The following is a 27997-nucleotide window of genomic DNA, read 5'->3' as shown; positions in this document are numbered from 1 at the left end:
TGGTAGAGTTCGCACACTGCAGCTGCCAAAACCAAACTTTTATTCGAAAAAAGTGAGGAATATAATAACATTCTCTTACATCACTTCTCAAAACTCATTTTATAGACTTACTCTTAGGTGATGTTGTCTTTTTATTTCCTTATTTATTTCATCTTTTTAATTTGTTTTATATGTTTATTTTTTGCTTTTATTTGTGGTTTTATTGCTTTTATTGTTTCTGGTTTGTTTCATTTTTTGATTTGCTTCACTGGCGTTTAAAGATGCCGTTTAACAGACTGCAGTTTTTGACATAAAATTCTGACATGACAGCAAAATTTTGTCAGTTTTTTTTCCAGTAACCATGAAGATTTATTTAGTAACAATTTTGAAAAAAGTCAAGTATTTGTCTACAGTCAGACATTTTGATGCACTGGAGGCTCAACTTTTGATAAATCAGAAATCTGTGTTGATGGTTTTTGTAGGACAGTCTGAAGATGCCCTGCAAGTCTGATGTCAGTTGAGGCAAAACATTTGTGAGGAGATGGGTCATTTGTACCACAGTGAGGTGAACAAAAGTTCCTTCGTAGTTCGGCTAAACTTTGGTGTGAGTTGCAAAGCTGTAGCATGTATGAATGATTGGTTCTGAATTTTCAAACTTTTGAAATTTCGACGTTGCTGTAGCACCACCATCAGGACTGTTGGCTTGTGTTTACAGCTGAGGAAGTTTAGCATGGGACTGCACCGATGCTTCATAATAATGATAATAATAATAATAATAATAATGTTAATAACAACAACAGTAAGCTACCTAGAGGAGAAAGTTTAGCCGTAATTCTCTCTACAAATGAAACTTTAATAGAAAACATCTGATGGATTCGAACTGTGGGCCTTTTAACAAATCTGAAATATCTATTGGACGATGATAAAATCATGATGTTTTGGTCTCTTGACCTTCACACGGACTCTCATCCAATCTTCCAAGCTGAAGCATCATGATTTATGAATGACAGCAGGATAAATATTTGGGGGTCATGAAATGAGAGAGCGCTGCAGCCTCCTCAGCTCCGCTGGCCAAGGCCGCCGCCGTTACAGGAGATTACAGGTTGACCCGGCACATAGTGACCCCGCTAACTGTCCCTCACACAAACACTCACAGGCACATCACACACACTCACACACACACTCACACATCATACACGCTCTAATGTACACTGGATCTCTGTCATGTATAATTCTTTTCATAAAGCATCATGAATTCCCTCTTTATCTCTGACTGTATGCACACACACACACACACACACACACACACACACACACACACACACACACACACACACACACACACACACACACACACTAAGCCAGTAGTCGTCAAGGCTAATTTAAGCAATGAGCAAACCTATAAAAACCAGATCCTTGGTTGTCTGGAGCGTTCATGTCTGGACTGTTTTTCTGGCCCGCTGACAAACGCTCGATGTGCTCAGAGGCAGCAGCTCTGTGTGAGCAGTGCATAAAATCACGCCTGCAGGTGAACAGTGTATGTTCCTGCTGCTGATGGCTGCAAATAATACACACATTCTACAGAGAGTTTGTAATTATTTTCAGATAATGTCACGTTGGAGATCACATTTATTTTTCACTTGGGGCTAAGGTTAAATATCTCTGAAACGCTGCTTGTGTGAGAGAGACTCAGTATTTTTAGCTCAGAAGCTAACGTTAGCCGTTCACCTTTTAGAAGCTTCGTCGTCAAACTGCAGTGTGTTTTTGGAGACTTGATAAAATCAGTAAGGCACTAAATGTCTTCTGCCATTATGTGTTGAGTCTTCTGATTAACAGTGCGAGTTGAAAAACGTTGAACTTTGGGTAAAATGCTGAACTCGTCATTGTCACAGCTGTCAATTCACAGTGGAGCAGGGGCGGGACAAATACCAAAAGAAACAACCGCCACAGAAGACAAAGACAAGTGGGGGGAAAAAAAAATTCAGCACAAACATTCACTTGAACTGATTAGATTCTGGTGGTCAAAGTTCAAGGTCACGGTGACCTCATCTGTCTTATTTTTGTGTTTGTGATATCTTCATGAACACCTTAAAGGAATTCCTTCAAATTTGGCACAAACGTTCAAGTTGACTCAACGATGGGCTTATTACAATTTGATTGTCAAAGGTCAAGGTCAGCATGACCTTGCATCCATTGCATTTTCATGAACGAAGTATCTGAAGTTGGCCACAAGGGAGTTTCCTCAAATTTGGCATAAACGTCCACTCGGACTCAACTATGAACTGATCCGATTTTGGTGGTCAAGGGTCAAGGTCACTCTGACTCACTCTGAAAGCATCTTGACAGAATTTCTACAAATTTGGCACAAACGTTCAAATAGACTCTGATGAAATGATTAGATCTTGGTGGTCAAAGGTCACAGTGACGTTGCATTCGTCCCATTCTTGTGAATGTGATATCTCAAGAATGCCTTTTGGGAATTTTGAATTTAGCACAAACGTCCACTTGGACTCAATGATCAACTGATAAGAGTTTTCAAACGTTACTTAGACCTTGCATCCGTCGCATTTTTGTGAATGCAATATCTGCGGATGGCCGTGAGGGAGTTTCCTCAAATTTGGTACAAACGTCCACTTGTTCTCGAGAAAGAACTGATCAAAATCTAGTGATCGAAGGTCAAAGGTCAAGGCCACGGTGACCTCGTGCAACATGTTTTTGACCATCACTCAAGAACTGCCCTGAAACTGTGCTGATTGTAGAGATCTTTAGCGTGTTTTGACAGACACGGATGTAAACTGTTAGGTTTGGTGCGTGAAGGCGTACAGCCGCGTGGACGACACACGGACGCATTAAAGTAAAAGTAATGATTTTCCAACCATCAACAATCCGGTCGGTAAAGAGCATATAGACCAACCAATCGAACAGAAGGTGATGTATTGCCAGTTAACATTTTGCTGATACATTAATCATCAATGTTTTTGTAACTTGAGAGGTACATTAATAAGCAATATTTCTTCGTTATGTTAATAAAAAATGTAATTTAGTCTGCATTATCTGCCTCAAAAACAGATTTCATGAGTTGTATATGAGTGTTATTTCTGTGACACGGGGCTGGCTGCCTGTGGCAGCAGCTGTCTCTGCGGCTGGTTAAACGGTGTGTGTGTGTGGAGAGACGACAGTCAGAGAGGGGGGCTGTTGTTTACACCACATGAAGAACTGACAATGACTAATTTGGAAAGAGAAAATGGAGATGAATCTAAATATAGTCTGAAATCAAGATGAATGTCTCTCTCTGTAATTTAGACCCTGCAGATTTTCCTCATTTTTTCCCAAATTAAATTTCCTGTCAGGTATAATTACTGGTGGGAGATGTTTTCAAAGCACAAGAATAACGAAAGTAACAATGTTTTTAAATAGCAGAGAAAATTCATTTAGTCCAGTGGATATTTAATCCTCCTCACCACCTCCGCCACACACTGAGAGACAGAAATCACAGTGTTTCACTGACATGAAGTGCCACAATTTCTGGATAAAAATAACCCTGTTTGCCTGCCATCAAAATGTAAACATTTACATGAAGAAAAAGAATAAAAACAGCAGTCCATGACTGAGGTGTATCTGGGATTTGAGGACTTTGGGGGGTAGACCAGACCTCTGTTGACCTCTGAGAAAAAATAAGATATGCAAAATATGTAATTGCTTTTTTTATGCATTTGGAAGGTGTGTTTTCTTTAAAATATTTGTGATGTTTTTTTCCTCAATTTTTTGTGACTTTTAAAAACTTTCTGCATTTTTTTGTCTTTTAAAATTCTTTGCAATTTCCCCCTTTAAAATATTTGGTGCTTAAGCATTTTTTCCTTTTAATTTATTTTTTTTGTATTTTTTCCTTTGTATTATCCTTCAAAATGTTTGGTGACTTTTTTTTTAAAAAACAAGTTATAGCATTTCTTTTCTTTTCTTTTTTTTTACTTTAAAATTTTGAATGATTTTTAAAAACTTTTGTTTATTTTTCTGTTTCTTTTAATTTTTGGGGTGATTTTTTCTTTAAAAAAGTTTTGGTGTTTTTTGTTCTTTTACATTTTGAGGGTGATTGATTTTTTTCCTTAAAAGTTTTGGTGTGTTTTTTCTTTACATTTTTGGGGGATTTTTCCCCTTTAAATTCTTTGTCTTTTTTTTTTTTAAGGTGATTTTTTAAGAAAACGTGTCTTCCAAAACTGTGGGCCTACCAAGGTAAATATCGACCAAATTACTCCATTTATTTTAGCCTGTAACTGTATAAAAAAAACCCAAAAAACTGTCCTTGAACAGATCACATCATGTAGGATGAGCCCTTTATGCATTTTACCCGAATTACTCAAGGAAGCTCAAAAACTAGTATTTTAAGCTTTGGGGAGGGTCTAAAAAAAATAAAAAAGAACCATCGCTCGATAAATAAAGAACAGTCCCTTAGGCCTTCTCTAATGTATACATATTTAGATCTGACACCTCAGGTCTGATGACGCCGCTAAAAACAAATTTAGCCAGTTTGTTTGTTGGTGAAATTAAGCTCTTTTTTAACAAACAGCAAAGTGCACGTGGTGGATCAGTGACTCGTGGACTGAGAGTCCTGAAACAACAATAACAAACTGCGGTTCATAGCAGAGGAAGAAGAGTAATCAGAGGTGGTCTTCCTCCGTCTTTATCATGTGTGAGTGGAGGCCAGATGTGATCCGGACGTCTGATCGGCGTCTCCTGGTTGTTTGTGCTTCAGTCCGCAGCCGCTGATCTGCAGATCCTGTTGTGGTATTCAAATATCGGCCGTCGGCAGAGAGTGACATTTAAATACCGTCTGAGTCTCATGCGGTCCTCTCAGAGATCTGATTACCTCGGCGTCTCTGTCCTCCTGTGTTCAAAACACCAGCAACTTTATGTGAAATATGGAATCAACACAAAACAAACATTATGAGTATCACATTGTGTGTTTCACTTCACTAAATTGCCCCAGTAGCTATTATTATATTATATATTATATATCTACCATTCATGTTTACCGTATACGTCTTTCTGTGATTCAGCCTGCGTGCTTGGTGTCTCTCTGTCTCCTCACCAGTGTCTCTGTACCTGTCCTCCTGTCTGTCAGGGGACGGTCTTATTCTCAGAGCACATTGTTGTTTCAGCGGCTGCCATCAGTCTCTGCAGCCTCATTGTCACAGAGTCGCTGCAGACGTTTAAAAACAGCTCAGAAATGAAAATTCAGGCTGTTTTTCTCAAACTGTTGTCGTTGCTCGGTTTAATATTTCTTCTGTTTAATGGCTGAACAGCTCGTGTCGATGTCTTTCTTTCCCTCCTCTGAGCTGAATTCCTCTCTCCTCCTGTCATCACGGTGCACAGTAACACACAGATTAAGACGTTTCTTTCACGTGCCTCACCTCCTTTCAGCCCACAGTTACAGGCTGGAGTAAATGTATGCATCCTCACGGTTATGTCGGGTCTGCGATTTATGACTAAGCCTCGCAGTCTGCTGCAGGGCTTCGTAATGTGACTCTGATGTCCAGGAAAACCTCGCATCTCCCGTAAAGAAGAGTACAGACAGGAAGCAGCCTGGAATTTCGGTTAGAGTGGCGAGACTCGTTCGTGGTCGTTTGGAGGATTTAGATCGGATTTCTTGGTCAGAGGGTCACTGAAGTTACGTCCAAGATTATTGAAACCTGCTCTTTTAAAGAGACAGATGCTGAAAATAGAACAGATAAAACTGTAAAAGAGGAGTAGACCCCGAAACTCAACATGCTTTGCTTGGGGGCATTTTCGGAGAATTACAGCAGGCCAGGGCAGCCTATCAGGGGCCAGATTTGGGGCAGTAAGTTGAGGATGATTTATCTAAACTTTCCATGATGTGATCTTTTTAGTTTTTGCTGTCTTTCAGTCCCTCATTGCCTTAGCTTTCCTTCTTGATTGTCGGAACAGTCAAACAGTTTCTGTGTGTGTGTGTGTGTGTGTGTGTGTGTGTGTGTGTGTGTGTGTGTGTGTGTGTGTGTGTGTGTGTGTGTAACTATTAGCCTGCTGCAGCTGCATCACTAAGGTTTAGACACATCTCATTCTCATCCCCAGCCGTTACAAATTCACTGACGCTTCTGTTGTTTTCTCTCCACTTGGAATTAAATCAGTTTGGATGCTGTGTGTGTGTGTGTGTGTGTGTGTGTGTGTGTGTGTTTGTGTGTCAGGGTCTTTTATGCTTAAGCTTCTGTCTCAGTCCGGACTCTCAGTCAGTCACGTGCATGTAGATCCTTTTATATGCTCATGTCCGAGCTACATTTGTGACTGTGTCTGAGCCAGACGGAGTCAGCCTTTTCTGAGTGTGTGTGTGTGTGTGTGTGTGTGTGTGTGTGTCCTGTGAGCCTAGCTCTGTGTAAGTGGTTTTGGCAGGCCTGTCTGTGTATGCAGGCAGCACATGTTTTCCGCTCTATTTGTGTCTGAGTGTGTGTGTTTGCCCCTCTGTGTGTGTGTGTGTGTGTGTGTGTGTGTGTGTGTGTGTGTGTGTGTGTGTGTGTGTGTGTGTGTGTGCGCGTGTGCACTCACAATATGCTCGTTGCCTCTGGTTATGCACGTGCAGTGTGTGTTTATGTGTCCAAGATGATGCATGTTTTTGTGTGTGTGTGTGTGTGTGTGTGTGTGTGTGTGTGTGCTCCTGGTCAGCAATGACTAAATATGACAAGGTCGCTACTGCCATTTACCTGCCACACACACACACACACACACACACACACACACACACACACACACACACACACACACACACCTACACACATGCATGCACAAACAGCGGGATGGCATGTGTAAACATGTGAAAGCGTGCAGGTTTAATCACAGAAACACACACACTCACAGCTGATACACACTTTGTTTACATGCACAGAATATTCCAGTTTTAGTTTTCGTCCTCATTCTGAAAAAGACCGTTTTCCTGTCAGCGGTTTCCTTAATGCGGCGAATGAAACTGAATCTTCCACTAATGTTCGGGATCACACTGGTTCTCTGCCAGAGTCTGACCGGCTCGACCCAACCTGCCGGGTCGGGCTGTTTTTGGTCATTGTTGCCTCCGGGCTTGAATCAGGTCGGGTGACTGAGACCGCATTCCCACCAAAATTAACGTGTGTTCGTGGGCTTTTAAACACGGGTAAACCCGCTAAATATGAGCGAGCGCTGTATTCCCACTGACACTGAAGTCACTGCTGGAGAGCGAGTCGGCTTTCTGTCAGCTGGTGTGTGTGTTGTTTTGATTGTGTCCGTGTGACGTCACGGACAGGTAGGAGAACAGGTAATCAGCAGCAGGATCAGAGGTCTCTGAAAACTTTTCCGTGGTTTCTTCTCTTTAAATATCTTCTAAATATCTCTACCTCTCAAACTTGGTGCAGGCTAATTTGGATCAGTGTTTTACTGCTGCTTTGGACACCGACAGTAATTAGTGACTGAGCATCTTTGCATCTCGCTGGTTAAGGAGTTGAAATTACCGTGTTCACCCGGGTGTTGTGTTCCCATCAGTGCCGATCAGAGCCGGAGGCGGTAAAAACCAGCGTCTTCTGCAGAGTCGTTTGACCCGGGTGTGAATGCTGATGGTACGCAGTCCCACTGCATTGAACAGCCACATGTCAGCGGGTGTTAGTGCGTTTTTTCAGGGGAATGAGGATTGAGAGAGGGAAGGTGACGAACAACGGAGCAACATAGTGGTGAATAACCGTGGGCGAGAGAGAGAGCGACGGAAACGAGAGACAGCGAGGGAGGGGCTGCAGGGCGACGTGGGCGAAACACAACAGCAAAGTGCAAAACGAAGCCGGAGCACTTTGTGTTCATGATGCAAAAAATGAAGCGAACCAAACGTGGTCTGAGTTTGTTTGGACTGTTCACATATACAAAAAAAAATGCTGAGTCATCAGTCTGAGTCTTCTTGGAGGGCTGAAACAGACCATGTGTGAAAACACCCTGAAAGTAAGTTTGTTTCTCGTTCTGAACAGTAATGTGGGCTTTATTTTTAGGTATTTATCTCTACATCAGCCTTACAGTACATGAACACTATACGCGGACAGTTTGCCTCACTTCACCTCCGCCCTGCCCCACTGTTCGCTCGTATCCATCCGCAGTCGCCCCATGCTGTTTGTGTGACCTGCGTCAGATTCAGAGTGACAGCAGAATATTAGTGTGTCGAAAACCTTTGAGACAAACATCGACTCTGCATTTATCAGCACTCGAGATTCCTCAAAAGCCCTCACACTCACACACACACACACACACACACACACACACACACACACACACACACACACACATACACACACAGGTAGCATGTAAATGTTAAACACGCCATGTAAATAGTTTGGCTGCAGAGTGGATCGCTCTGCAGGATGTTTCTCCCACCAACAACCAACCTGATTGGACAGAGCCAAGCCTCGGTCACTCGCTGCAAACCAGCTCATGTTGTCGGAGCACCGAGTCGACCGTATGTAAATTTTGGGTTAAGTGAAAGGTGCAGGTGTGTGTGGCTGCCCTGACAGGACCAACGTCCAACCGCATCACAACAGTCGAGTAAAACTAAACCAGTATTTTGAAATTGTGAATATAAAATGCTCCTATTGGAAACATGTCAGTGTTGATAAAGTCTCATCTATCACAGAGAAGTTTTCACGCTCATGAGGTGTTTTTCAGGCGATTTGAAAATGCCGTACTTGTCCAAACTGCAACAGAAACACTTTTTTTGTCTTTTCTCGGTCACATGATGCTGTGGCTGAGCTTGTTGGTACTGATGAGTAATTTGACATCATGACTCAAGTTTGTGTGGACTAACTTTGAACCGACTGTGTGAAGTTTGAAGTCTGGTTTGATTTGTGAATTAGAGACTTTGGGAGGCTGAAAGTAGAACTTCATGTAATTACAGACAAGTTTGTATTTGCTTTGGTTTAAAATAGCAACAGAGACAAACACACGAGCAGTCAGCTGATTTTTCAGGGTTTCTAACAAATCTCCACTTTAGCTTTAAGGTATTCGGATGAGAAAACAAATGATATTCATGATTCTCACCGTTTACAATTCCCAGAGTCCAGAAGTCGATTTTTGTATGTTGATGTTGGCGGCAGCAGCAGCTGGACGTTACGCTGCACGCTGTTATCTGAAGTTCATCTTGTTAGGCTGCATTTTGAATTCAATAACTTTAATAATTAGCTTTGCAAGATGAAGCACTGCAGCACTTTAAACGTCAGCCGGCTCTGATCGGGTGACTCTGCGCTCAGAGTCAGTCAGCGTGTGGACGGTACTCTGATACTGCAGCAAAGACGGACCTCATCACATCCATATTATTAGTTTTACTATTTACTCACGTTTTGTGTCCACGCAGCAGCTCTATGACCTGCTTTTATTATTAATATCTGAACTGAAGAGCTGTTAGTTTGTTACGGAGAATAAATCATCAGGTTTTAACGGCGCTGCGGTAACAGTCTAACTTCACGAGGGGTAGCGGCGGTAGTGTGAGCAGGAGTTGTGTTTTTCTGTCTGCAGAGCTCCAGATTGAGGCTATTTAGCCACATTTTGTGAACACGGAGCACCAGAGCGATTTGGAAATATTAGTAATATCTGAGCTGCAGAGCTGTTAGTTTGTTGCTCACGGTGAATGAATGCTCACGGTTAAAGGCGCCGCGGTGTCTGTTTAACTGTCTGCTAACACTAACATCCAACTGTTGACTGCAAGCTTCAAGAACACAACAAACACATCGACACTTCCTGCCTGAGACAAGCCAAGTCCTTCAAAATAAAAGCACCATCGGTCCTGCTTTTATTAAATTATAACAATACTTATAATTTCATTATAAAAGCACTTTATTTAACTTCCTTATAACTTTATTTTATTAAATATTATTACATCAGTGGTGTATTTAACTTTATATTATGACAGTAGCAACATGATTTAACTTTACTGTAACTGCAGCTCACTCAACTATGTTGTATTTTAGTCGCTAACATCAGTTTAAAGGACATTAAAAAATATCGAGATATCTATCGTGTTTCGCAATATATCTTTAAAATGTTGTGATCTTATTTTAAAGCCGTATCGCCATGCTCTACCTGACTGTCACTAAAGGGCGTCTTTGAGTGAAAGCTCGCTCGTACCGCCGCTGTCAGCGCGGCTGTGAATCAAGCGGCTAACCATGACAACATTTTCAACCCAAAATGAACCAAAAACTCTGAACGTTAAGACTTTTTCCTTCTCGTTTCAGCTGTCTGCAGCTCGTTTCTATTTCAAGCTTTGTGTTGCCATCTGAACATTTTGACTTTGCAGCGTTAGCGTCGTGACTTCACCCTCTATTACAGCGTTAGCCGTAGCATCCTAGCATTAGCCCGCCATGCTAATTACAGTGATTATCAGCTGCTCTCTCTCGCCCTTTGTCTGCTCGCTGTCTCTCGCCCACTCTCTCTGTGTGCCGCTCAGTTTGTTAAATGAGGAAGAATTTCACATTTAAATCTCTTTATCTCCTCTCCCTCCGCCTGTCGGATCTCTCTTCTCCAGTCACACACACACACACACACACACACACACACACACACACACACACACACACACACACACACACACACGGTCTGCCTGTCTCCTGCCCCTCCTCTTCCTCTTGCTAGATTTTGTTGTCTTTAAATAGAGACTTGTGTCACCCTCTCTCTCTCACACACACAAACACACACACACACACACACACACACACACACACACACACACAGATATGCAGTGATGTCACTTTCTCTCACTCCCTACCCCGCCATCTCACGCCATGACATCATCGTCTGATACCTTTAGTCACCACACACACACACACACACACACACACACACACACACACACACACACACCACATGCATAAACACTTCCATGCATCAGTTGCATACACACATACACAAACTCTGACGCACTCTACTTAGTCGTTATTTTGCACAAACGAGGCCACATGTATTCGACTCTCGTTGCAGCTTCTGTAAATGTGTTTTGTGTTCTTTAGATTCTATTTTTGATATTTTTATATTGCTTCTATATTTTTATCTTATTCTATGTAAAGTTACTATATCTTTTATTCTTCCTTGATGTTAATTGTTTTGCACCAAAACACCACAGTCACATTGCTTGTATGTGTAAATGTACTTAAACCAGATTCTGCTGTACGGCAGACACACACATTACTGACTCACGTTAAACAGTGCACGGACTCACGTCTACAGCCACAGTCTCATGCGTGCACACCAGAAACTGAACGGTGTTAATGCACACGCTCAGTATGTTTCCATGCACAGTTTAGTGGAGCAGCTGTCTATTGGACTAAATAAGTTTCGGGGCAGATATTTGGCGGTTTGCAGATTTTCACGGCTTTACATTGCGGTCAGACATCCCTGAGCGGCGGGGATTTAAATTCGTTAAATCAAAAACACCAAACTGAGAAAAACAGAAAAACCGCTGCTCTACTGCTGCTTCCATCAGCTGTTATGTATGACACCACTGCTCACACACACACACACACACACACACACACACACACACACACACACGGGTTCTTTCTTTTTTTTTAAACTTTACAGGCGTGTTGTCCTTGACACGCCGTCCGTTCACCACTGACATGATCTAAATCAGCTGGTCGCCGTTTGAATCCAATCAGCTTTCAGGAATGAGTTGTGGGCTCAGCGTTTAATCCAATCAGTTTTCAGAAATGAGTTGCCAGAATCAATCAGGCCTGCCCACCTGGAGATCAGATCCAGTACGGTGATTTACCGTTTGGCCGTGAGATATATTCAGACTGCGCTCTGCTCCGCTGTTTTGTTCTCCGGTTTCCTCTCAACGTCTCGTCGTGTTTCCTCCCTCTGCGTCTCTCCTCCGTCTCTTCCTGTCTGATTTTTATTTACACACACACACACACACACACACACACACACACACACACCCACACACACACACACACACACACACACACACACACACACACACACACACACACAGACGTTCTCTCTGGTCATTTCTGTCACAACAATGTCCCTGACTTCTTTTTGGAGACACTGATAAAAAAGGCTGCTTTAGCCGATGAATGAGGAGGGAAACTGGTCATCATCAAGAGGGAAGATAGTAAATAAGTAAATAAATGACTAATAATAATAATAATAATAATAATAATAATAATAATAACAATAATAATACATTTTTATGGGCACATTTCAGGACACTCAGGGTCATCTGACAGATAAAACAATAACAGAACAACAACATATCAGGACATAAGTAAAACAATAAACTGTAAAAAGCTCAAAACAGGTCAAAGCAAAGGTAAACCAGGGTATAATTTCGAAGTTTCAGGGTGTAATTTCGAAGTTTCAGGGTGTAATTTTGGAGATGAATATAAAAAACTGTTTTTCACCCAAAATTAGTGCACATATGTAGGTTTTAAAACATGGGAAAACTTACCAAAAATAGGTGACAGACTCCTGTTTCCGTCGCCAGTATAGCGGAGCGTGTACACGGCTCTGCAGCACACAAGTGCCTCTTGTTGTCGTTTTTGTTGTTGATTTTTTTTGTTTTTTCAATCTTTATTTCTAGGTTTGTCAACATAGTATACACACAACATTCAGGCACACGCACCCAACTTTCCCGGACCCTCTAAAAGTACATAAAATTAACAAATAAATAAGTCAGTTGCTAAAAAAATAAATCAATTTATTAAAAGAATGATTTACAATACAAACATTTAAAAAAAATGTTGTCTCTCTTAGTAACTTAGACACGAAAACCTGATGAAATGTTAGAAAATACCTGAATTGAGGGTTTGTGCAGGTGAAACAGAAGAAAAGCTGTATTTAGCAGTTTTTCTTTTTGTATATACACACACACACATATATATATATATATATATATATATACATATACATATATACATATATACATATATATACATATATATATAAATATATGATTATGATTGTTTGAGAATGTCACCTAAAGATCTCTCTTATGTTAAAAATGATGCTGTCAGATTAAATCTGCTCGGAGGTGTCAGTGCAGATGTTTTTATCACTAAATGCTGATTCACAGCCCGAAGAAAGAGTCACAACCCTAAAATGTGCTCTGTGGGGGGTCAGCTGATTTAGGAGACGGGTCCCCATAAAGGGACTGACTCGATACATTTTTCTTCCTCACATCATGAGAAATGCAAGGACACACACACACACACGCAAATGCACACACACACACACACACACACACACAGACACACACACACTCTCAGTGCTGACCTCATGCATGGCTGATTCATGGCTTATTCCCTTGAGTCCATTTCTACAAGGACAGGTCCACTGGGATGTTAACTGTGTGTGTGTGTGTGTGTGTGTGTGTGTGTGTGTATGTTTGCATGTGTGTATGTGCACGATCATGAATGACGTAAAGGGGGGGTGTGTAGGCTGGGGTTTTAACCCCCTGCTGAAGCATCTGAGAGAGTTTCAATAATTCATATATTCTGTATTTGCATTTTTCTCTCGCAAGCGCGCACACACACACACGCGCACACACACACACACACACACACACACACACACACACACACACACACACAGTGAATGCATCCTTTCAGATAGACGCACAAATCACTCAACCGAGCACAAGCACACACACTCCACTGCACACACTAACCTAAGTGCTGCAACACAAGGACACACACATTTACATTCTCACACAGCGACATAGTTTTAAAGTACACACACACACACACACACACACACACACACACACACACACACACAAAAAACCACTTGACCTGTGAAGAAATGAATTCATCTGAAAACGATGAAACACTCGTGTTGACAAGCGTTTGTTTCCTTGCTCACCAGGTGCTCTTATAAAGCGTCATCCTTCCTTCTCTCCCTCCTTTCATCAGGTGCCCCCCCCCGTCTCTCCCTCTGTCTCTCTCTCCCTCTGTCTCTCCCTCTCTCTCGCTCCATCTCTCTGTCTCTCGCTCTCTGTCTCTCCCTCTGTCTCTCTCTCCCTCTGTCTCTCCCTCTCTCTCGCTCCATCTCTCTGTCTCTCGCTCTCTGTCTCTCCCTCTGTCCCTCTCTCCCTCTGTCTCTCTCTCCGTCTCTCCCTCTGTCTCTCTCTCTCTCTCCATCTCTCTGTCTCTCCGTCTCTCCGTCCCTCCCTCTGTCTCTCCATCCCTCCCTCTCTCTCTCCGTCTCTCCGTCCCTCCCTGTTTCTCCGTCCCTCCGTCTCTCCGTCCCCCCCTTCGTCTCTCCCTCTCTCCGTCTCTCCATCTCTCCATCCCTCCCTCTGTCTCTCTCTCTCTCCGTCTCTCTGTCCCTCCCTCTGTCTCTCTGTCTCTCCCTCTGTCTCTCCGTCTCTCCGTCCCTCTCTCTGTCTCTCTCTTTCTCTGTCTCTCCGTCCCTCCCTCTGTCTCTCTCTCTCTCCGTCTCTCCGTCCCTCCCTCTGTCTCTCTCTCTCTCTGTCTCTCCGTCCCTCCCTCTGTCTCTCTGTCTCTCCGTGTCCCCGTCCCTCCCTCTGTCTCTCTGTAGTGTGTTTCGGAGCGTCGTCATGAGACGCTGCTCGTCGACACTCTTAGAAATAAAGGTTTCAGAAGGGTTCGTCCTGAGGGCTGATGTCCTACCCAGAATCCTTTACTTCTGACAGCACCCCCACTTTTTAGAAAAGGTTCCTGTACGTGTCTTTGTTAGACTAAAAGTGTCGTTAACCCTTTGAAATCTGTCTTGTGCATTTCACAAGTATTCAAACCTCTGAAAACTGAGCAAATTGGTACAATTTCTTTAATATATATATATATATATATATAAAAAAAGGAAATGAGCAACTTGGTAACAAATGTTTCACAAGTACAAGGAATTACAATAGGAAAATTATTTTAATAAAGCTAGAGTAAAATGTAGGGAAAAAAGCTTGGAACAGCCATAATTTTATGAAAAGTCATATTTATAGTCATATTTTTACAAGAAAGGGGATATTATGTCACAGAAATAAACATATTGCCAGCAAACTATAACAGAAGAGACCACAGGTCAACAGGTCACCTGTCGACCTTTAAATCATTCATTCACACCTGAGCTCTGAAATATAATATCTGCAACAAAGTCTGCAAACAACAAAATCTTATGAATGAATAACTCAGATCATGTGCAGAATACAGTATTAATATGAATGTATAAATGTATGAATGAACGAATTAATTGCATTTGAAGTCACAACAAAATAATGAAAAGGAAACAAGAATATTTTAGTTTATGGCTTAATAATAATAATAATTATTATTATTATTGTTATTATTATTATTATAAACAGCTTTAATTGTAGAGTACTTTTAAGCAAAAGCACAAAGTGCTGTCCAAAAAAAAGCAGAAATTATGAAACAAATGCACAAACATACACATACAAGTACACACAAAGACATACACATATGTATGAATACCAGCACCTGCCAGTGCATACACCTGCACAAAATTACTCACTTTAGAAGAAATATTAATAATAAATAAGTGATAAATTTAACAGTGATGTAATTTAAGTCCATCAGCTGTTAGGAACAGCCTTCAGTTAACAATTATTTTACATTATTTCTCACGTTACGTGTTTCACGTGGTTCCAGTTAGCACCGTTGTTTCTGAGAGTGCAGCGTGCCAGACAGCCTGCATCACATTTGTGACCTACTTTAGCTCTGAGTGTATTTTTTATGAGACGGAGGGACGCAGACGCTCACGGTGCAAATGGGGATGCACACATGGGGTCCATACATACACAGCGACACACACGCTCACACGTATGCACAGATGTTTGTATAGGAAGCGACACCTTTTCATATCATTCGCACATTCGTCTGAGGATCTCTGTTGGCATAGAGACACAAGCCTGAAAGACAGAAACATAAAAACACACAGCAGAACGAGACGTACATGTAATGATGTGCAGAACACACACACACACACACACACACACACACACACACACACACACACACACACACACACACACACACTCAGAAATGTGTTTGAGTGTGTGTGTATTGGGAGTGAGAGCAGCTGTTTAGTATGCGGGGACGGCTGAAGTTCCCTGTTTCTCCTTGTGTTTTGGAGGGTTTGGGGTAAAAGGGAAATGCTTAAGTATCATCACGCTTGAGTGACATTTCCACGGCCAAAAGCTTATTTAATTCAGCCCCCCAAAGCTTTTTAAACAGAGTTCCCAATTAATTTTTAAATTACCGCGCTGGCTTGTTGACTAGCTCCTGACACTTGAGAAATTATGTTAATTTCCACACCTCTCACTGCGCCGCGGTCGGCTCGCTCCCGCTGCTCAGGATGTTGAATCAATGAAATGCCTTGTAGGCCTCGTGGCTACGGAGCCAAACACACACACACACACACACACACACACACACACACACACACACACACACACACACACACACAAACACATGCGTTTGCCAGCTCTGTGCCTTGGCAACACTCGTCTACACGCACCCACTAATGCAAATGGGCATACACACTCTGATATTTGTTACTGTACTTATGGGGACTTTTACTCTAGCAGCCTAAAACAAACCTGAACTTACAGTATAATCAGCCTGCTTCCTTCCCAGGGCGTCAAATACTGACGTTTTTCCACAGCGTGTGATTCCTACGCACCTAAAGACTGAATAAATTGAGTCGTGAAGGGATGTATTTTTGTATGCCAACCAGGAAGTTAGCATCGCACTGGGTTCCCTTGTCAAAAACCTTATGGACTTTTTGAATGGGATTTTCGATTATCGCCATAAATAAGCTCTGTGTAGATCACAAGTTTATGATACTTACACATTTGTTCAGCGTGATAATCTCCACAGATGAACACCATGTTTGTGTGTTTTGAAGCGTAATAAAATGCCAGTGTATCGTATCGTATCGTATCGTATCGTATCGTATCGTATCGTATCGTATCGTATCGTATCGTGTCATTTTGTATCGTGCCAAATGAAATTGTATCGTACCAGAAGCAAAAAGCTATCATTAGGCTATAAACCAAATACATCCTGGTCGCATAGTTTAAACGTCACAACTACAAACGCTGTGAAAACACATTAAAACACAATCAATGAAAGAGATTAGCTTTATTTTTAGAAAGTATTTTATAAATTGTCTTTTCATATATTTTATTTTCAATCCAGGTCACTCTATATGGACAGCAGTAAACAGTAATACCAAATTACACTTAAAATGCCATGTTTATGCATTAATGATGTAAAGTCGCTGACTGGTGTTTGAAAATAACGTTATCAGTGTTAGTTTTCGATTACCTGCTTTAGAGTTCAAAGTTTGCTTCCTGCAGCGAATAGATGCAGATACTAAAATGTCACACTACTAAAAGTAAATAATAGTTACTGGGAACCAAATAACCAGATATATAATTTTTTACCATCAACTGTTGACGTCCTTTCTTTCCTTTCTGCTGCCCTGAAATGTCACGCAAACGTCACAACTCAAAATTTCCCAATTTTTCACTCATGATTATGACTTTGGAGGGCCGTTCATGTGCTTGTAGCTTGTAATTACTGTAAATACGATATTATTAGACAAAAAGTCTAAAAGTGCTGTGTCATGTTTGTGGCTGCTGAAACGTCCAGCGAAGCTGCAGAAGCAGATTCATCGTAAACACTGAAGTAAAAAGTGCTGAATCATCAGTTTTCTCCTCCTCACCTCTCGTCTCCTCCTTCTCTCCACAGACCCAACAGAAGCAGGAGCTGAGATAAAATCCGCCCCCGACTGCGGCTCCCAGGACCGTCCCGCCGTCCGTCCCCGAACCCGACCTCCCCTCGCCCCTCTCACAGCTCCAGGGCTCTCCAAGGGTTCCTCGCCGGGTTCTCCAGGGTTCTCTGTGGTGTTCTGGAAAGCTCCATACGCCTCGGGGCCTCGGACCTTCATGCGTCTCCCAGCGGCAGAGTCCACCCACACCTCCACCCACCACACCACCACCACCACCACCATGAGCTGTGAGCAGGAGTTTGGAGACGGGGCCATGGCAGTCACGCTCACGCTGCGCCTCCTCATGCACGGCAAGGTGAGGGGAGACGCAGGAAGTCATTATCAGGCCGAAAAATCGCCTTGCTTTCTTTCAAAAACATGGCAAGACGGCAATTAGCAACTTCACAAAAAAAGCCCAAAAATTTGCAAAAAATCTGTAAATTTGCAAAAAAAATTACCTGAAAAAAAAGTCAAATCACGAAAAAACAAGGAAATGACCTGAAAGAAACATTCTGTGCTAGATTTTGATTATATGCTGATTATCATAAACTATGTCTGGATATTTTTTTTGTATTTTAAGTTTATTTTCTAGTCACTTTCAATTTGCTCATTATCTTCTTACAAATTTTCAAGCACATGTACCTGATAAGCTAAAAAATGAAGTCAAAAGAAAAAAAAAAACAAGGAAAAGATCTGAAAAATGTATCCAATTTTTATATATATATATATATATATATATATATATATATATATATATATATATGTGTATGTATGTGTATGTGTGTGTATATATATATATTGTGTGACAGATTTTTAATATATATATAATAATATGTAATTGTAATTATTGTAAATAGTTTCTGGATTTTTTTTCCCATTTCTTGTTTTTTGTTTGTGGGGGCATAATTTTCTAAAAAAAATCTCTCCCTTTCCTTTTTTATATTTATTTTCATTTTATTTTATTTTCACCTTTAACCAATTTTGCAATTTGCTCATTACCTTTTGCCATGTTTTTTTTAATCCAAATTATCTGAAAATATGCAAATACAGTCAAAACAGAAACAACGAGGTAAAGACCTAAAAAATTATTTTTAAAAAAATATTACATATTCTTTGACAGATTTTGAGTATATAATTCTAATAATCATAAATTGTGTCTGGATATTTTTTCCCATCGTCAAAAACAATCATTTAGGCGTCACGGCTCAGTATTCTCGCCATAAACGGGCCGTGAAAAAGTGTTTGTCTCATTGTGTGTGTCCTCTGAGGATGACGACCTTTTTTTTCTGTTTGTTTCTTCTCCGTAGGAAGTCGGAAGCATTATCGGCAAGGTGAGTTTTTGTTTTTATTATTTATTTGTCCTGCACAGACAGAACCAAACACTCCCTGTCCATCTCATCTATATATATATATATATATATATATATATATATATATATATATATATATATATATATATATATATATATATATATATATATATATATATGAAACCATGTTTTTGTTCGTTGCATCCAAAAGTTTGAATCTCAGCCGATTAAAATGACCAGAGGGGAGTTCTCTGCAGAACATCCCGTCTTTTACATTGGAACAAATTAGAAAACCTACTGCAGTAACTTCACATTATCACTGACACAAGAAAATCCTCCCCGTCTATTTAACCCCCCCGATCTCCGGCCTATGGTTTTCTAAAATTGGCATGCCGCTCAAGATAACGTTCAGTGTAATCCTGCTACAACGAAATAAAGTTTCCATGAAATGTATATTAATAGTGTGTAAAATTTCCCGTCAGGCCATGTCGCTCCAATCTCTGCCTGGTGAAAAGGAGCTGCTCTCCGGGGACGCCAGTCAATTTCACTGCGGATGTGTTAAATAAAACCCTGTAGGGTTTTTTATTTTATTTTTCCAAATATATCACAGCCGAGTGAAGTGTGATAATGACCGCTGCGGCTCATTCACTAACCCGTGATCGAGGCTGATTTTCTGCAGCTTACATTTAGATTTCCCCCTCCTCATCCCCGACAGCGTGCGGTCCATCAGCTCGCACTCTCTGACGTTAAGACGGCGTGAAAATTACATCACTGCGTTACAGTTCCCGTCAGGTCGCCTCAGTCTGTAGTCGCCGGGGTTTCTGCCAGGCGGCGGAGCAGAACGGAGGCTCAGAGAAGACGTCCTGTCTGAGGTACACAGGCTGCAGTGATGGAGACAAACTGAGATAATGTGAGATACGACAAACAGACATCATTAATCTACAATGAATAGTCCATCACTAAAAAAACCTTCTTGTTTAGTGAACTCGTGTGTCACAGTCAGTCATTGGACTCAAAAACCTCCGGCGCTGCGGCGGCCCGGGGGCAACCCGGCGGCTGTTGAGGAGCAGCCAGAAAAAATTCATTTCCCTCACCTGGATTTCTCCAGGTGCTCCCACAGTCTGCCTTCATCGTCTCACAACAGCAGAAACTTTGTCTCCACGTAAAACACTTTGAAACTGAGCAAATTCCAGTCCAGATTTATTCATGGAGCACTTTTAAAAGAATTTCAGTTGACCAAAGTACTGCACAATTAAAAAGTGCTGTACAATTGAAAAACAAAAAAATGAAAAATCTATTTTTTTAAAATTATTTTCAAAAAACTTTCAAAAATATGAGAAGAGACAATGAAAACAAAAGAAGAAATGACCCAAAAATTATCAATAAATTTGTAAAAAATACAAAATAATTAAAAACTAGTTTAAGAAAAGAAAACAACAAATGCACAAAGAAATACGTGGAAAAAAGTGCTTTAAAATGATGAAAATTTGGTGACCTAATTGTAAATTTGTAATGATGATAATTTTAAATTTAGTTTTTTGCTAGCTTTTTTCTTTTTTTCCCTTGCTTTAAAAAGAAAAAAAAATCTAAATACACTAATTTAATTTAATTTAATCTCCTACAGTTTTAAATGAAATTTCTTTAATTAATACCTTCTTTAATTTGTGGAGCATATCTTACCACGTTGCTCGTTGCCTTTTTCCCCATGTTATTGAAAGAAAGAAATTGCATTAATTTGCTTGGGATTTGAAGTTTTACTAAGTTGGGTAATTGTTCAGTTTGGGGGTGTTTAAATTCAAACATTTTCAAATCATTTGGTAGGACGTTTTCTGGAAAGAACTATGTAATTTGGTACTAATTCTGAGTAAAACGGAAACACTGTTCAGTTTGTACGCTTCCCATTCATTAATTGCTGCGCTGGAGTCTCTGACGGTGAAAATACGTTAGTCATAAATGCAGCGGAGCGCTTTCCGATAACGTCCTGCTCAGCGGTGTGGTAGAGCACATTTTGAGTCAATATATACAATAAAAAAAGTGCTGAACTGAACCTCACCTGACTGAGCCATCTCTACTGTTTGGTTTAGGTTTGTTATGCTAAAAAAATCTCATGATGTCGCTGTGTCTTTAACCCTTTAGGGCTCGCTTCAATATTCCACACACTCGTATCGCGCTGTGCGCAAAATGCACTTTTCGATATTAGGCTGTAAAAAACATTATATGTTAACATGATTTTGTACTTTCATATTGTTATTTTTTCAATCAACATCAGTCCTGAACATTAATATCAAATATTCATTCATTTTCAGAATTTCAGCCCTTTAAATGCCAGATTTGTGTCATGATTTCACTGTTTTGGTGATGGAAAAAAACCCACTCTAAAAATAAACTAAATAAATGATTTTCAATATACTCCATGCTAAGTAGATTTTTTTTTCCTGCTGACAGTCTGGGATATGTCAGTGTGTGAGTGTAGCTGCTGACAGTCTGGGATATGTCAGTGATCAGCAGCTACATTGACTGTGACAGGTCACCTAGTGGAAATAGCATGTATTTCCTCCATATGCCAAATATGGTCAAAATGACCTCATCAGGTGGAAAATAGTCAAAATGACAAATTCAGAGTCAAAAGCCCAGAATGACACCCAGAAATAATACAAGTCCTGTTTTTCTGCTCTGATGGCTGTGGGATCAAAAATGTCAGTTTGAATGGGTTTCAATGGAGCATTTTTGGACCTGAACAGTCTGAATGTAACTATTTAGTTTCCACAGTGTATTTTAGACTTATTGTAGGAGCTGAGCTGCAAATTCACTGATTACACTCAGATACACAATCTGGACTACATTTAGGACACATGCATCAACACACACACAGTTATAAATAAAAAAGAAAGAAGAATGAAAAGTGTGTAAAATGCTCCAAACAGTCCCGAAAGGTTAATAAAAGACTTTGTAAACTCTCAGATGAGTGTGCAGGAAAAAGAGATTGAGCTTCTTGTTTCTCGTCTTCCCACAGAAAGGAGAAACGGTGAAGAGAATACGAGAAGAGGTAAGACCCCGTCACCAGGCGCCATCCTGCGCACTCTCTCGTCTCTGTCTTCTTCTCCCATTAATCCATGACGACCCTTCAAATGCAGCTCACATGCATCCTGATGATTACAGCGTCATCACAAAGCAACGCTCTGCTGTCCATGCTGAAGCTAATAAAACAGGCAGCTCTGGAGCCATTTAATCGTCATTCACACCACTATCAGTAAAGTCAGCTGTATTCAAAATGATTATAGATCTTTGGCTGTAATTATGCTGCACATGAAAGGCTGCTTTTATCAGATTTACCCACACAGAAACATGTCAGAGGAGTCGAAACGTGTCCCTCTGCGTGTACGTCCCTGTCACATTGGGCCTATTTTTAGAATGCAAGTAAATATCTGAGGGTGTGTTTTGTATTTTTGGCTGCCCGCTGCGATGTTAGCCACGTTGACGTTTACGTCTGTGCTGTCAGCAGACGGCAAAATGGTAGCACGACTCGGAGCTGTGAGCGCGGAGCTTCCCCACGGAGCATCTGTCCTTTCTGCGTTTCCTCTTTTCAAGGAAACAGAGATGCAAAAAGAGAGAGTGAAAGAGTGAGGCTGAGGCAGAGAGCCAGAAGGACGCTGAGGGAGACAAAACAATGTGAGAAGCAGACGGAGAGAGAGCAGAAACACAAACAGCTTTAAATGACAATTACTCACAATGCAGAGAGGAAGAAACGTCAGTTTCCTTTTTTTCTGTGTCAGTTTGCTTCATTTCATCTAAGAAAACAAAAACGACTGGACAGACATTTTCCTCAAACCTTTAAATCTGAAACCTTTATTTTATCAGGTAATACTACTACTACTACTACTACTACTACTAATAATAATAATAATAATAGCTTATTTATATAACACCTTTAACAACAGATGTTTTCAAGGTGCTTTAACAGACAAAGAGAGAAAGGTCTCAAAAAGCTAAACAAAAGTCAGACAAAATGTAAACACAAAAGGTCGACAAAAATAAGGTAAATAAAAGGAATAAAAGTTATAAAACAGGCAGATCTCAAAACGCAGTGTAAGCAGTAAATGAATAAACTTTATTTTTGGAAAATCTAAGAATAAACGCAACTATCGATGATAAAAATAATATAAAGAAAATAATATAAGAAGACAGTGTCACAGCAGTGGGGATTAAACAAAGATGAATACGAGATAGATGAACAAGCGAATAAATTAAAACATGAAAAGATTGTAAGAACAGAACATGAGAGGGAAAAGGTACGGATAAATAGAGTAAGAGAAGTAAAATGAATCGAGGAAATTTAAAATTAAATTAAAATTATTTACAAAGTGGGACCAAGTGGGAGCATTTAGACAGAAAATAAAAGTGGGCCTAAAATCAAACCTTGCGGTACACCACTGGTAATAGGAGAGGTGGGGGATGGGTGGTTACCTATGGTGTCCTTGACATCGACCCAGGTCTCGAGATGTTTTATTAAAATGGCATGATTTCCTGTGTCAATGCTGCACTTTAATCTAAAAATCTGAAAATTGCACTCTCCTCTCTGTCAGCAGCTAAATACCAAAAAATAAAAAATTACAATAAGAAAAAGCAGTTTCTTATTTTTGCCTGCTAAAGCAGCTTTTTCATCCACTTTTGCTGGTAATCCAAAAAATAAATTTTTTGTGGACGGGAGGAGCTGGTGATCAAACCCTGTGATCAGTGGATCAAATATAGGTCAAAACTCATATCGATACATCACAAAAAACTTAGAATATAAAAGTTCAATATTTTCCATCAGTTATTTAAGAAAGTGAAAATTTAATATATTATTGATTAAGTTAAAATGTTACAAGCATTTTTCTGTTTTTATTTTGATAATTATGAACTACAGCTAGAAAAAAGGTTTTTAAAATAAATAGTAAAAAAAAAAAAAAGAAAATAGAAACACCTAACCCAAAAATACAGCCGAGCTGAAGGACGCTATCAAAGCCACCAGCTTCAGTAACACCTCAGCGGTGCTGCAGGTCGAACGCGTCCACGCTGCATTGATGCAGTAATTCACTGAAAGGAGCCCGAAACCAAGTATTGAGTATATAAACAAATATAAATAACTTTTTGACTGAGCTTAGAAAATATTCCAACCATTTGAGATATTGGATTTCTGATTTTCATGAGGTACAAGACATAATCAACAAAATTAAAATAAAAAAAGGCTTATATTTTGATATTTCAATAATTTGATTTACAAGTAATGAACATACAATATATGAAAGTTTATCTTTTTTAATATAATGACGAAGAAAGATGGACTTTTTTTTCTGATGTTCTAATTTTTTTAGATGCACCTGTACATTTTGATAGAGATGATAAAATGAGCACTGGTTTCATCTTTACTACCTTCTCGTGTTATTTGCGAGAGTAATTCCTCTTTTACTGGCGGCAAAATGTTACATTCAGGTCGCCTGCCGCAGCTGTGTGAATACTTAAACGTGGATCTATAACTTCAAATGTTCTGCGTCGGTCTCTCTGAATACAGAGCGCGGGAACATCAGGGGCTCATTAATGTATGCGACTCCTGACGTGAATACCAGAGAGCGTTCTCCATACATTTAAAGAGAGCAGAGATGAGGCGTTACTGTAAAGCCGACATTATCCTCGTCCAAACATGCGCATTTAAAAAAAAAACGGAGTCAGAGAGTAAATGAGAAATGTATCATCTGAATGTGTGTGCATTTATTGTAAAAAAGGCCACTTTATATTGCACTAGAGGAGCAGGGATGAGGTGTTATGTCACCAAATCCTTATTGTCGTGTTGCAGAAGCGCTCCTGAGCTCCTGCAGCAGCGGCCAGGCAGAATAAAAGCCTCTGTGTCGGTGCAGCAGCTGCACAAAGCTGAGAAAAACGTGAGAAAAGATTAAATTCAGGTTTACTTTAACTACAGTGCGGGGCTCAAAATAGGTCACAGAACTCCTTCCGGTGTGTCTTTAGCGAGAAAACAATGCTCCACTGTGTCTTAATGAGCCTAAATTTACTCAATTTATCCTCCTCGCTTGTCTGGAAAAATGTTAAATAATGACCCGCAAACACGTTCTGCAGGGAGAAATGATTTTAGAAATGCGTGTCCTCAGAGAAATAGTTTGAAGATGACTGCACATGAATCAACACTCCGGAGAGCGAGGCGGAGGGAGCGAGTTATGCTTCCACTCAGCTGTCAGGGGGATTTTAAGTTAACTTGTGAAAATGGCACTAAAAATGAATCAAGCCCAGTTTAGGCGAATCACTCAGCCTCCAGAATGAAAGTAAAACATCCAGCGGAGTCGAGGGGGATAAATGTGTTTTCATACGAAGACTAAAGCAAAGATATGCTCGTATTGTACCGTAATATTTTTATTAGGCCAAATTAAACATATTAGTGACGTTTTAGGATGCTTTCATTTCTAATCTCTTTCATGGAGATGGAATATTTCAACACGTGTGCCGTGAAAGCAAAGCTGACTAAAATCAGGATTTTATGATCGGAGATGTAACTTTGGGAATAAAGTCAAAAGCTTAAAAAGTATTTCACTGCTGGCATGGTGGACGTTTGATGCAAATACTTTTGAAATCGGTGCTACATGACACTCAACTTTGATATAATCTGTGAACTCGTTTTCTACTATTTTACTGTATACAGAGGCTTTAAATATATTGTTGAAAACATCTCTAAATGAGCTTACATTGTTCTTGTATGGTATCGCCAGCCATGTATCGTGACATGCATCGTATCGTTGTTAAAACATATCGTTACGTCCCAATTAACAATGATACGTTTTCAATGCAACATTAATTTATCTCTTTAATTCCCTGTCAGCCTTCAGATTACATCCTCATGCAAGCTGCCACATTCCTGCATTTTAATCATTACATCACATCATCTGCTCACAAAATTTACATCCTTCAATATTAAACTACTAAAACTAGAAACAAAATACATCAAAACACAAAATCCAAGCCTGAAAAGTCAATAAAATAACCGTATCATTAAAAAAATCAACAGAAGAATCACCTCTACAGAGAGATTCAGGGAGAAGACACGAACCAGAGAGGCAGAAACACAAAGCGATGGAAACAGAAGAGAAAACGAGTGTCTTTGCCCGAGTGTTTCTGTCTGACAGCGTAACTCACAGAGCAGGAAGCATGAATATTTAAATGCTTTATTTGCTTCTCAAGGACGAACCACAACACGGGATATACAGTTAGACCGGATTTATACACCACGCATTCCTCTCATTACTCTTCTTTATTCCCCAACACACCACCTCACTCCCTCACTCATTGTGTATGCAAACTGACAGATCACACACACACACACACACACACACACACACACACACACCGCCGTTCACTCTCCCTAATGAACTGAAATCCAGTGTTTCAAGGCTACATTTTATTGCACAATGCCAGGTATTTGAAAAGCTTTTGGCACAGAACCAACACCATAAGAACACACACACACACACACACACACACACACACACACACACACACACACACACACACACACACACACACACACACACACACACACACACACACACACACACACCATATTTGCACACACACGCACAAACAAACTTTGTCACAAAGGGAGGACACAGCGTGCAAGACGTCTGTTATTATCGAGTCAATAAAAGCGTTGATGTCAGGTTGTAGCTCTTCGTAATGACTGTGCACACACAAACACGCATGTGCCATGTGCCTCGACATGCATGTAAACCCCCTCACTAACACACACACACACACACACACACACACACACACACACACACACACACACAGGGCTGGTAAGGGTCACAAAGAAGATGCATGTAAATATGCTTGTGCATTTATAAAGAAGTCTCACAGGTGTTCATGTACGTATGCATCTCTGTTTGATCAGAACAATTCCCTAAAATTACATCAATTTAAAAAAAAAAAATTTAAGCTCGCATGAGGTGGTATTTCAAGCCATACGAAAAAGCCAAATTTGTCCAAACTGCAGTTGAAAGCTTTTTTAGTCACATTTTCTAGGTCACATGATGCTATGAGGTCAGGTTGAACCGAACAGAGAATCTCACCTGGACACGCAGTTATTTTTCTTTCCCTGATTTTTTTTTTTGGTCTTTTCCTCAGACAGTTTTCTTTTGGCAGCTGTTTTGCAGCTTCAAAGAAAGACTGTATTCATTTATTTTTAATCTATGCAGTCAATCAGTCATCATCGCAGTCTGAAAGTTGGGCACGTGCACATGATGCTGCAGGATGTGCAGACAGAAAACGCTCCGACACGCAGACGGCTGCGCTGCGTATGTGTGACGTCTAACACACAGACGGCCGATCGCACATAGATGCTCGTACATACATACATTTAAGTAAATAATCACAGGAGCATATGCATGTGCATCTTCTCCCCTGTGACCCCCCACCTCCACAACAATACACACACACACGCACACGCACACGCACACGCACACGCACACACACACACACACACACACACACACACACACACACACACACACACACACGCCCTGGCAGCATGACTCCCTAATAAAGCAGAACAGAGCAGAGTAATCCAGTTGAATGACACGACCGTCCATCCTTCCTCCGCTCTAAATGAAGAGTAATGGAGACAACAGGCCCACGCTGCTGCAGCAAGACAGCACGCCGCCGCACATCTCACTCATTAAAGGGGGAGGAACGGGGGAGAGAGGGGGGAGAGGAGGAGGAAAGACAGGGAGAGGGGAGGAGAAAGGCAAGGCAGCTTTATTTGTACAGCAGGTTTCATACAACAGGGCACTTCAAAGTGCTTTATAGAGCAATAAAAATATAATAAAAGATACATATTAACCATAAAACAGTAAAGACGTAAGATATACAAGGGAAAATGAATTACTAAATTATTTAAAAAACTGTTAAAGTACGCT

General features: G+C 40.5%; 1 protein-coding gene across 4 annotated transcripts in view; it reads left to right on the top strand.

Annotated features, from left to right (window-relative positions):
* The window catches only part of pcbp4 (poly(rC) binding protein 4), a 159890-nt gene that overhangs the window by 66581 nt on the left and 65312 nt on the right, over positions 1 to 27997 (top strand). For all 4 annotated transcript variants that reach the window (XM_088071014.1, XM_088071012.1, XM_088071019.1 and 1 more), the window contains exons 3-5: positions 17712 to 18046; positions 19038 to 19061; positions 22054 to 22086. In XM_088071014.1, coding sequence (XP_087927140.1) covers positions 17909 to 18046; positions 19038 to 19061; positions 22054 to 22086 — 195 coding nt within the window. In that variant the 5' untranslated portion in view covers positions 17712 to 17908. The remainder of the gene's footprint in view (positions 1 to 17711; positions 18047 to 19037; positions 19062 to 22053; positions 22087 to 27997) is intronic.

The sequence above is a fragment of the Plectropomus leopardus genome, chromosome 2 (assembly GCF_026936395.1).
Source record: "Plectropomus leopardus strain MGB_pleo_1.0 chromosome 2, ASM2693639v1, whole genome shotgun sequence".
Taxonomy (NCBI): domain Eukaryota; kingdom Metazoa; phylum Chordata; class Actinopteri; order Perciformes; family Serranidae; genus Plectropomus; species Plectropomus leopardus.
Note: the sequence above shows the minus strand (reverse complement) of the source record. Positions and strands in the feature narration are given on the sequence as shown.